Source organism: Corvus kubaryi, unplaced genomic scaffold (assembly GCF_017639235.1).
Source record: "Corvus kubaryi isolate FWS band 111438036 unplaced genomic scaffold, C.kubaryi_AGA036_p1.0 65065, whole genome shotgun sequence".
NCBI classification, from domain to species: domain Eukaryota; kingdom Metazoa; phylum Chordata; class Aves; order Passeriformes; family Corvidae; genus Corvus; species Corvus kubaryi.
Genome location: NW_024581736.1, coordinates 65,475 through 76,504, shown reverse-complemented (window position 1 = coordinate 76,504; position 11,030 = coordinate 65,475). Strand labels below are relative to the sequence as shown.

Here is an 11,030-nt window from a genome sequence, read left to right as displayed (position 1 = left end):
CGTGGCGCCCTGCTCGTGGCCTCTCTTTATCCTTGGGGGGCTGCTGGGGTCCCCCCTGGGCTGTGACAGCCCCTGGCTGGTCCTTTGTCCCCACAGGTCTTGCTGGAGGGGATGGGGTATGGGAACAGGGAGACAGCACTCGCCGGGACATCATGGGGTGAAGAGGGGGTGAATGGGGTCCCTCAGCACCCAGTGCCCCCATCCCTGCCACCTTTGTCCCCCCCTCCCATGTAGCCCTGTGGGGACAAGGCATCCACAGCTGTGGGGGGTCCCTTGCCCCCCACTTTTGGTGTCAGTCCACCTCCAATCCAGCACACACCAGTATAAATAATCAGCTTTAATTGTCTGTACAAAACTCTCCAGCTATGAAAATACCGTTTAAAAAGGGAAAGGGGGAATGGGGGGAGGCGAGGGGAGGGGTCTATGTACAAGAGGGGGTGAAGCAAGGACAGAGGTGCACCCACCAGCCCCCCAGGAGCCCCGTGCCACCCTGCCATCCCTTCTCGCAAAGCCTGTCCGTGCTCCGGGGTGGTGGCAGCTCTTAACGGGGGGGATCAGTGCTTGGGGGGAGGCGATAGGGTGGGGGACCCCTCTTAGCTACCATGGGCATGGTCGGGGAGGGGGCACTTCACCGCTGCCATGGGGCCAAACCTCCTAAACCAAGCCCCAAACCCAGGGGGTCGTGCAGCAGTGGGACCCACGGGGGGCCGGGCAGAGACCCCAGGAGGGGCCCCCACCGTGTGCACTGAGGGGTACAGGTGGCACCGGGGGATGCAGGTGGCACCGGGGGGGTTCCGGTGGCACCGGGGGCAGCTGCCGCGCGTGCCGGTGCCCTGCAATACTGTGACAGTGTCACTAGAGGTCCCCACGCCCCGTCCCCCACGCGGGCTGGGGACACGGACACGGCCGTGGAGGGGGGGGAGCCCACCCAGGGTACCCCACGTGTGGCGTGGGACCTCCACCCCGCGCCCACATCAGGCACCACCCGACCCCTCCGCACCCATCCCTTCCCCTCCAACACCGCTCCCTAACATCATCCTGCAGGGAAACTGAGGCACGGCCTCCTACCGCCCCACATCCCGCACCCAAGGGGGTGGCAGGGGGCTGGTGGCCCCTTCCCCACCTATCCCGACGTGACGGTGGTGCCACTGCCCAGCTTGATGATCATCTGCTGGCAGTCGTGCAGCGTCCGGCGGTCGCCCAGCTTGTCCAGCGTGCGGGCAGCCTCGGCCAGCATCCCCACACGCTGCCCCGGGCCTGCCAGGAAGCTGGGCGGGAGGTAGCAGCAGGCCAGCAGCAGCGCCTCGGCGTGTTCCCGTGGGGTGGGGTGGCTTTCTGGCTCGCCAGCTGCAGGGGACAGAGCCAAGGTCAGCACCAAGGGTGCCCGTGGACATCACTGAATAAATCTTGAGGGGCTCAGCATGGGGATGGGGTTATTCACCCACCCTGGAGCTGGTGCCACCACCAAAGGAGGGCCTGGGAGCTCACATGTCCCAGGTCTTGGGGTGCTGCAGGTGGGGTGTCCCACCCCATGACCCACCATCTGTGGTGTTGGAGTGCTGCAGGTGGGAAAGGGGTGTCCCACTCTATGTCTCACCCCGTACCGCATCATCCAAGGTTGCAGGGGTGCTGTGGGTGCAGATGGGGTTTCCCATTCTGTGTCCCACCACTCAAGAGTTGTGGGGACTGCTGTAGTGGTGGAGCAGGGTGCCTGCCCTATTTCCCATCCTCCAAGGTGGTTACAAAGGTATCCCACCCCATGTCCCACCACCCAGCGTGCAGGGGTACTGTGGGTGCAGAGCGGTGTGTCCCACCCCTGTCCCACCACATATCCCACCACCCACGGCTGCTGGGGTGCTGTGGGTGAGGAGCAACGTGTCCCACCCCATCTCCTACCCCGTGCCCACCTGTTTTGCTGCCCTGCACCCCTCTCCTCCGCAGGCTGCGGTCCAGCAGCTGGTGGGTGCGCGTGGGGCTGGCCCGGGCCATCAGCCTGGCAGTGGCTTCGTGCAGGAACACCTGGATTGGGGGGGACAGTGAGCACAGGCGAGTGCCGGGCACCAGGGGACCCAGCAGGTGGCAGGTCGGGGGGCTCACCCGGCGCATGGCGGGGCGCAGGGTCTGTGCCAGGCGCCGGAGGCTGCTGAGGTCCTGCTGGAAGCCACGGAGCTCCAGGGCGGATGCCTGGTAGAGGCAGCTGCGCTGCTGGCTGGCCCCCATCTGCTGCTGCCACAGGTTGGTGCGGGTGACCAGGAGCAGGTCACAGAGCAGGAGCTGGACTGCCTGGAAGGACAAGGGGATTGGGGTGAGCAGGGGGTCGGACAGACGGACGGGGGTGCCGAGGAGGTCCCTGCGGGCAGGCGCTGCTGCGCGGGACCCCCGCCGGGCTGCATGGCAGGGGCATTGCACTCCCAGTCTGACACATGCAATGCAACTACAATGCACCCCCGCGAGGGTCGGGGGCACCTCCCGCCACGGCTGGGGGCTCGCGGCCGCTTCGCGCCTCCCCAGCCCAGCTCACCTTGTCGATGGTGCCCTTAGGGGGGCTGCCCAGCTCCAGGCTCTCCCGCAGGCAGCTGCTGGCCTTCTCACAGTGGCTCAGGGTGGCCTGGCTCCCATCCTGTTTGCTCAGCAAGGCACGGACAGCTCGGAAGGAGTGCAGGGCAGCACGGGCAAGGGGCTTCCTGCAAGGTGGAGGACACATGGTCACTGCAGACCCCTCACTGGGCATGGCTGTGCCCTTCTTCAACACCCATCAGGTGCTCCAAATGTGTTCAGAGAGGCTGTGCCAATCCAAGGGGGAGGGGAGGCAGGCAATGAGGTTCCACCCCTGTCCCCAATGTCCCCAGCACTCACTCAGAGCTCTGCAGTGCCCGGGGCATGGTCTCCACCAGCGGGTAGAGGCGCTCAGCCCCCTCCTCATCTCCCTGCAGCCAGTGGATAACGATGCCAATGAAGGATGCCCACCACTTGGACACGGGGTCAGTGCCTGCGGGGTGGGAGGGACACAGGAGCAGGGTGTTCCCACTCCCATGGCCCCCCACATGAAGTGATCCCAATGGGGGATGCGCCAGCCTCACCTGTGACAGCTGCCAAGCCGGAGGTGATGGAGGGTGCGGGGCCAGGTGTGCCACTGACATCTGAGCAGCCATTGAGCAGCTGGAGGTACTCGAGGGCGTCAGAGAACCGCCTGTGGAGAGGGGCTGTGAGGTGGCTGGCTCTGCACCAGGCAGGGGGAGAGGGTGCCCACCCCAGCACTCACCCCTCTCCCTGGGCAGTGGGACGGCCGGGCTCAGGGATGGCCACACAGCACAGCGCCTTCTCCAGGAGGTGTTCACGGAAGAGCTGGGTCACCTGTGCCAGCGGGTCCACTGGGGCACAGAGGTGGGGTCAGCGGGTACACCACACCCCAAAATGGGCGATGTGGGGGTTTGGGGGCTTGGGATCACCTGGGTTGCCAGCGGAGCTGTAGATGGTCTCCCTGGGGACACCCTTGACCGCCCAGTCCCCATCAACGAAGAAGCGGTGGCCCAAGGGATGGCAGAGCCACTGCATGGCAGGGGGCACAGCCCCACCATGGGACAGGGCCACGCGCCGGGCACTGCAGAGGAAGGGGCGCTGCAGGGAAAGCAGGGGGTCAGGGGAGACCTGAGACCCCAATCCCAGGGGACACAGGGGATGCCCCAGTGCCCCACACTCACCGCCAGGAAGTGGAAGCAGCGGTGCAGGCTGGCCTTGATCCGCAGGGCAGCTGCCACATAGATCTCAGCCAGCGCTGCCACAGAGATGGCGTCACCGGCGCACTCAGCCAGGTTGACGGCGCTCAGCGCCAGGTTGATGGCCAGCAGATGCCCTCCAGCCTGCTTCCCTGTGGGAATGGGGGACAGGAGGCTCAGGCATGGGGTCAGGGGGTTGTGGGGACACGTGGGGCACAGGGGTCCCGTCCCTCAGTCCCCGTGGCATGGAGCTGTACCGGCGAGGTGGAGCTGGTGCAGACGGTGATAAGCCATGGCAGCGTCGCGGGCGCTCTGGCGGACATGGGCAGGGGGCGGGGGGTCCGGGCGCAGCCCTCCGGCACGAGCGGCCAGCCAGCGACCCACCCAGAGGCGCTGGAGCAGGTGGCGCAGGAGTGTCCAGAGCAGGCTGCAGGCCAGGTCCCCGTGAGAGGCCGGCAACGGCCGCCCCAGCGCCCCAAGCGCCGTCCGCAGGTGCTGGGCCCCCTGCGCGAAGTCTCCCTGCGCCCCGGAGAGAGAGGGTCAGTGCGGGCAGGGTGAGGGGACAGGGCAGGGGGGGGCAGGGGACATCATGCACAGTGGGACATACCCGGTCGAGGTCGAGGTCGGCCTGCCGGCGGTGCCGCCAGAAGAGGATGGAGGGCTCGGAGTGGGGGCGAGTGACGGGCTCGCCGCAGACGAAGAGCCGCACCACCGCGCCCAGCACCAGCGCCACGTTCAGTGCCCAGAAGGCCAGCGTGGGCCACAGCCACTGCGTCCACCCCCATGGCTCCTCTGTGCGGGGATAGGGTCAGCAACACCCTGCCAATGCAGCCCCATGCCCACCCCAGGGTGTCCATCCCAGTGGCTTTCAATATGTGCCCATCCCAGCAGCATCCACCCAATGGCCTCTCCCCCATGCCCACCCCAATCATCTCCCATCTCAGACCCACCCCCTGCTAATGACCTTCACTCCATGTCCACCATGACCACCTCCACTCTGATGGCCACCACTCTGACACCCCCCATACCAACAGCCTTCAATTCGTGCTGACCCAAACAGCCTCGAACCAGGTAGCTCCTACCATACACCCACCCCAACATCCTGCACCCTGACAACAGCCTCTAATCCATGCCCACCCTGACAGCCTCCATCCCACACCCATCCCAACAACCTCCATCCCAATGCCCCCCACCCCACACCAGAGCTTACCCAAAGTGCCAGACTCAGCCATGATGCTCCTGCCGGGACCAGCAGTGTCCTGGCTCTCCAGAGGGGCTGGGGAGCCAGAACCCCGGAGGAGGGAGGCCAGGGGGTTGAAGGAGAGGCAAAGGAACACGAAGGCGCAGAGGGCCATGCGGGAGCGGTCCAGCATTCCCTGGCTGCTGGGCGAGGGTGGAGGGTGCTCCTGCTTCACCTGCATGGGCAGAGCTTCTGTGAGCTCAGGACACAGGCATGGACATGGGATGGTGAGGCACACACATGGGATATAGGGCCCGGGATATAGGGCATGGCATCCAGAGCATGGGATACACAGCATGGAATATCGGTGTGATGGAGGACCGGCATGGGATATAGGCAATGGGATATAGGGCTTGGGGTACAGAGCATGGTGAATGAGACACAGGCTGGAATACAGGGGCACGGATTTCAGGGTATAGACATGGGGCACAGAGCACATTTTAGGGTAGAACAAAATTGCCTCCACACCCAGCCCCAAATCATGTGAGGAGCAGCCTCAGAGAACAAGACCAGGGCTCTCAGCTCTTTCTCCATCTGGTACACTTTGCCTTTGGCACCTCCTACATGAAGCAGCAGATCCCCTGTCCCACTCAGGGCAGGGAGATCCCCCTGGGGCCCTCCCTCACCTTGCCATGGTCACAGAGGGGGCTGTCAGGCTCTGAGTCGCTGCTGCTGTTGCTGCTGCCGCCACTGAGCGAGAGTGGGCTGCTGTGGGATGGCGAGCCCACGTCTGAGGGCGGCGGCGTGAGCATCTCCATCACCTCTGCCTTCACCACCTCCATGGGGGCCTCCACCTTGGCCCCCCGCCTGCAGTGGGTCCCCAAGGCATTCGCGGGCTCTGCAGGAAGCAGAATAAGCTGATGGCTGCTGGGGGCATGGAGCTGAGCCCCCCCCACCCCAAGAGCTGCCCTTCCACTCACGGTTCTTCTGCATGGCCATCTTCAGGGCGAGGTTCTCCTGCTTCAGCTTCTGGTTGCTCTGCTGCAGGAAGCGGATGTACTCGATGGCCTTCCTCAGGATCGCCGACTTGTTGAGCTGCCAGTGGGCAGGGACGGTTGAGCCCAAATGCGGGGCAAAGACCCCCCATTGCCCGGCCCTCCCCCACCACCCCCCACTCTCACCTTGGCCTCAGTGCCCACCACCAGGTCCTTGAGCTCCACGATCTTGTCGTTGATGGAGGAGCGGTAGCGCTTCTCGATGGCGTTGTGGGCCGTGCGCTTCTCGCCCCGGCTCTGCACCAGCGCCGGCTTCCCGCTGGGCGCCAGCCGGTTGATGGGCAGCTTCTCCGCATCCACCACCAGCGGCACCGTGGCCAGGATGGCCCCTCCGCTCACCAGCGCCTGCGGGGGTGCAGGGTGGGGTCAGTGATGGTCCTGAAGCAGCCCCCCCACCCCGCAGCTTCCAGCGGTGGGACCTACCGGCACCTGGAGCGGGGTGGCAGAGCCACTGGCACTGGTGGCCAGGGAGGCAATGGTGGAAGTCTTGGTGCTGCTGGTGTCTGTCTTGACGGCCGTCAGCAGCAGGGAGTCAGCCTTGATGAAATGGGGCTGCAGGAGAACCTGAGGCGCAGTGGGGGGTCAGAGGAGCTGTGGGGGTCATCGGGACCCCCCACCCCTGGCCCTGGGCTTACCGGCACTGGCTGGATCTGTGGCGAGACAGACTGGGTGGTGGGGGCGGCGGGGGCCAGGAGCTGCTGGGGTGCCACACTCTGCACGGGGCCGGGCAGTGTCACGGGCTGGCTGGGTTGTGGGGTGGGCAGGGGGCTGGGCAGGGTCTGCCCCACATTCCCAGACTGCACAGCTGGGCATGGAGCAGAGGACAGCGTTACAAGAGCCCCTGGCACCAGCCCACCCCGCACAGCCCCATCCTGCAGGGACACGTCCCCCCTCCAGCAAGACCTCCATCCTGGGAGCCCCGATCCCGCCCTGCACCCCCAAATCCTCACCAGGGAAGCTGTGCTGGTTCTGGTAGCCCACCAAGGGCTGGGGAGTGAACGGGCTGGGGGACGCAGGGACGAAGCTGGGGGCCAGTATGACGCCGGGCTGGGGCTGGCTGCTGGGCACCACGGATGGCTCCTCCTTGACACCCAGCGATGGCGCCGGCAGGAGCGGGGCCGGGGGCTGCGGGGCAAAGGCGGCCACCCCGGGAGACCCCACGTAGGCGCTGCCGCTGGGGGCGGCGGGGGGCGGCTTGCTGGGACCCAGGAAAGTGTTGAGGGTGCCCGGCGTGGAGGGGAGCCCCGAGGGCACGGCGCTGTCCGGGGCACTGAACGATGAGTCAAATAGCCCCGAGAAGTCACTGTCTGGCGTGTTGATCAGCTGCAGCATGTCTGTAAAACACACCCCCCGAGCCGTCAGCTGCTGCTCCGCACCTCCCAAGGTGGGCCTGGGCTGGCCCTGTGCTGCCCTCCCCACAGTGTAATATTTTGGGGGCAGATCCCCATAATCCAGGGGCAAAATTCCCCAAGAGCCCATGAAGCTGCTGTGCCCCGTTTCTCTCAGCCTCGCAGCCATCCTGCCAGTGGGGAAACTGAGGCACAGCGCTCAAAACGGGAGTGTCGGGGCTTGGCCAACAGCAATCTGTGGTTTTCAGCCTGGTCTGGGAATGCCAGGGCACACCTCAGCCTGTCTCTGATGTTGAGAGGGGCTTGTGCCAGCTCATTCATTCATTTACTCTGTACTGGGAACCCGACAATCCCCAAATCAGCCCCTGTATCAAGGGGAGGGGGTGCTCGTACTGCGACAGTGGGGTGGCACCCCCGGGACGTGCCAGACCCCCGTGGCAGGTCTGTTTGATCAAAACAGCCCTCAGGGGGGCAGCTGGGCAAGGACAGGGCTAAAACAGCCTGAGAGGGGATCTATCCCACTCAATGGGACCTGAGTGCCCTGGGGTGCCCCCACAGACACATCGGGGTCTCTCCACTGAGGTGTCCTGGGATGCTCCCCCCAGGCAGGGAATGCCCCCATCCCAGTACCCCCAGGTTCATCCCACCGGGGACACACAGACCCCAGGATACCCCGCACTCCGGTACCCCCAAGCGCACCCCCCTGCACGCGCAGACCCCGGGATACCCCCAGGGCACCCCCCACGCACACACCCCCGGGATGTCCCCACCGAGCCACACAGCCCCGGGACACCGCCTGCCCCATGGGGTGCAGCACTCCCAGAGGGACCAGGACGGTGACCCCGCCAGACGAGGAGGAGGCGGCTGGCGAGGCGGGGGTACCTTTAAAGGCGCACTCCCTGCAGGTGGGAGTGGAGGGTCCCCAGGAGGAGGCTGCAGCCCCCGCTCAGCCCCGTGCCGGGCAGCGACGAGGCCCTGGGATATTTTAAAGCCATGTTCTCGCCTCCTCCCCGGGGCCCTCCCCGCGCTGCCCGCGCCAGGGCTGGAGCGCGGCCGGCGATGGGGTGATGCGACTCCGCCAATCGCCGCCTGCGCGCCCGCCGGCCGCCCCCGGAGAGCCCCCGGCGCCCAAGGTGAGCCCGGCACCGGGTTACTCGCGGGCACCCGCCGCAACCCGCCCGCGGTTACTCGGGGTCACACCCCGTTAACCCCTTTGCCTGCGCCCCATCGCCCCCGGGGCCCCCCAGCCCCGTGTGACCCCCCTCACTCATTGCCCAGGAGTCCCCCCGCAACGATCGGGGTCTGCACACAGCTCTGTTACACCCAAAAAACCATTCAGCCCCCGGCATCCTGCCCTGTGCAGGTGGGTGTCCTCCCAGCTCCCTCCCTTCCACTCAAGAGACACACACACACACACCACACCCCCCAAGGCTCCCTCGTGATCCAGAGCAAAGTCTAGGGTTGCAGAGAGGGGGTGCTCCCTCCTGTACCCCCCCTCGCTTCCTGTTGCCCAGACTGGGGGTGGGCACAGCTGTCCCACCCTCCTGGCACCTTCCAGGTGTTCCTATCCTGTGGCACCCGCTGCCACCCATGCCATCAGCAGGACATGGGCACCCACCAGTGCCACCTCCACCCCCCCTATGGGACCCTGTGGGGCAGAGACACACGTCTGTGGGTCCTGGCAGGTCCCAGCAGGCTCAGGGCACCCACATCCCTGGGCACACTTCCCACATCACCCTAGGGTTGGCACAGGCATGAGGGACAACCCGTGGCCAACTGGGGACCAGTGACAAACCCACTTTGGGCAACTGTGGGGTACGAGGTGGCCTGGCTGGCTGTGATACAAAGGAGCATGGCAAAACCCCACAGTGGGAAAACCTCATCCCATACGGCACCACTCAGCCCTGGCACAGCTCCTGCTTCCCTGCCCACGCCAAAACCTCGCCAAGAAAAGCAGGTGGCACCTGGATCTGCTTTGATCCACCCCAATCACCACTGGGATGAACCTGCAGACCTGGGATGCCATCTCCACCCCAGATCTCAGAGGAGAGACCACCACGGACCACACAGTGGGGCAGCTGTTGGAAGGTTCAAGTCCTGCTCCCGCCTTGCCGCGTATTCCACCGGCTGTGCCGGATGGCGTGGACCAGCAGAGCTGGTGGAGCATGTGGCAAGGCGGGTGCGGGGCTTGCCGAGGGCTGGGATCCCAAATTTTTTGGAATCTCCGTTTTTTTGGGATCCCCAATTTTTTGCTTCCCCAGTTTTGACTCCCCAATTTTGTGGAAACGCTGAACTCGGCGCACGTGGTGCTATGGTGGTGGGAAGTGGGTCCCCTTGAGGAATGTGTCCCTTTGGGAAGTGGGTTCCCTCCGGGAATGGATCCCCTTGAAGCATTCCCATCCCAGGGACCCCGAGACCGGTGGGGAGGTGGGTGTTGGCGGGAGGCAGCCCCGGGGCTGGAGCAGAGCCGCCCCATCTCACCACATGCCGGTTGCATGGGTTGGGAGAACCCAGGCGTCCTGGAGGGAATGACCGAGAGTAACCCCGCCGGTGACGTCACGGAGGGGCGGGGCTACCGGCGACACGATGCTGTGACCGGGAACGGGGGGGGATCGTCGGGGCTGTCCCGGTATCGGCACCTCCAGCCCGGGGGTCCCGGTGTCCTGTGTTCCCCCACTCCGAGCCCCCCGCTATGGACCGGCCCCCGGTAACGGAGCCAGCGCGGTTCTGCACCGACTCCGCGCTCCAGCAGCCCCGTGTCCCCCTCCCCACGCCGGGCCCGGCACCAAGCCCGGTCCGCCGGCCAGCACCGAGTCCTGGTTGTGCACCGATCCCACTGCCCCGGCCATGTCCCGGTACCAAGTTCCCTGACCGTGCACCGAGCCTGGACTCCCCGGCCACGGCCACGCACCGAGCGCGCCCGCCCACTCACCGAGCCCCGGTTATACCCCCAGCCCGGTCCCGACCACGCATCGAGATGCGGTTATGTCCCCAGCCCTGTTCTGACCGTGCACCGAGCCTGGTTACACCCCTACCCCGGACCCGGTTGTGCCCCAAGTCCCGGTCATACCCCTAGCCATGTCCCGACCACACACCAAGACCCGGTACCGCACCGTGCCCAGCCCCCGGCCATGCACGGAGCCTGGTTTTCCCACAGCCCGGTCCCGGTCATGTACCGAGCCCCAGGACTGCACCGAGCCCAGAGCCCGCCGTGCACCGAGCCCCGGTTACTCCCCCAGCCCTGTTCCGGCCATGCCCCAAGCCCCGGCCATGCCCCATCCCGTCCCCGCCGGGACCCACCGTCGATGTCGCTGAGCAAGGCCGTGTCGATGTCGCTGGCCCCGGAGAGGCCGAGGGACGGTGCCAGCCCCTCCAGGGCCGCGTCGTCGAAGGCGAGAGAGCTCATTCCGGCGGCTCTGGTGGCTCCCGGTGGCTCTCGGTGGCTCCGGTGGCTCGGGCGGCTCTAGGGGCGACGGGACCGCCTGCCCGCCATGGCCGCGCTGGCCCGGGCACAGACACCACGGGGACGAGCCGCCAAGTTGCTCCCGCGAACCGTGCCCAGAGCTGCCACCGGGAGAGGAGGGCGGGGGGGATGGATGGAGGCGGGTCCGCCGCCGCGTCCCGCCCCGCCCCGCCTCCCCGCGCCGCCCCGCCGCACCGGGACCCCGGCGGCACCGGGCAGGGACCCGCGGCACCGGGCGGGGAGCTGGTGCACCAGGAGCTGAGCAGG

The 11,030-nt window shown here is 66.4% G+C and overlaps 1 protein-coding gene across 1 annotated transcript; it reads right to left on the bottom strand.

Moving 5' to 3' along the window:
- Positions 1–322: 322 nt before the first annotated feature.
- On the bottom strand, positions 323–10,899 carry LOC121672964 (sterol regulatory element-binding protein 1-like). Its single transcript, XM_042045919.1, has 19 exons — positions 10,601–10,899; positions 6,902–7,285; positions 6,587–6,756; positions 6,375–6,515; positions 6,078–6,296; positions 5,877–5,991; positions 5,583–5,794; positions 4,927–5,131; positions 4,324–4,508; positions 3,974–4,235; positions 3,702–3,868; positions 3,450–3,618; positions 3,263–3,371; positions 3,081–3,190; positions 2,857–2,989; positions 2,522–2,684; positions 2,098–2,283; positions 1,908–2,019; positions 323–1,347 (listed from the first exon to the last, which is right to left on the bottom strand). Exons 1-19 carry the CDS (start codon positions 10,704–10,706, stop codon positions 1,124–1,126), a joined length of 3,372 nt encoding a protein of 1,123 aa, XP_041901853.1. The 5' UTR covers positions 10,707–10,899; the 3' UTR covers positions 323–1,123.
- Between the last annotated feature and the right edge of the window lie 131 nt (positions 10,900–11,030).

Coding starts and splice junctions, on each gene's coding strand:
- LOC121672964 (XM_042045919.1), bottom strand. CDS start 10,706: ATGAGCTCTCTCGCCTTCGACGACGCGGCCCTGGAGGGGCTGGCACCG. Junction 7,286..10,600: donor CTTGCTCAGCGACATCGACG/GTGGGTCCCGGC, acceptor TGTGTTTTACAG/ACATGCTGCAGCTGATCAAC. Junction 2,284..2,521: donor CTAAGGGCACCATCGACAAG/GTGAGCTGGGCT, acceptor TTGTCCTTCCAG/GCAGTCCAGCTCCTGCTCTG.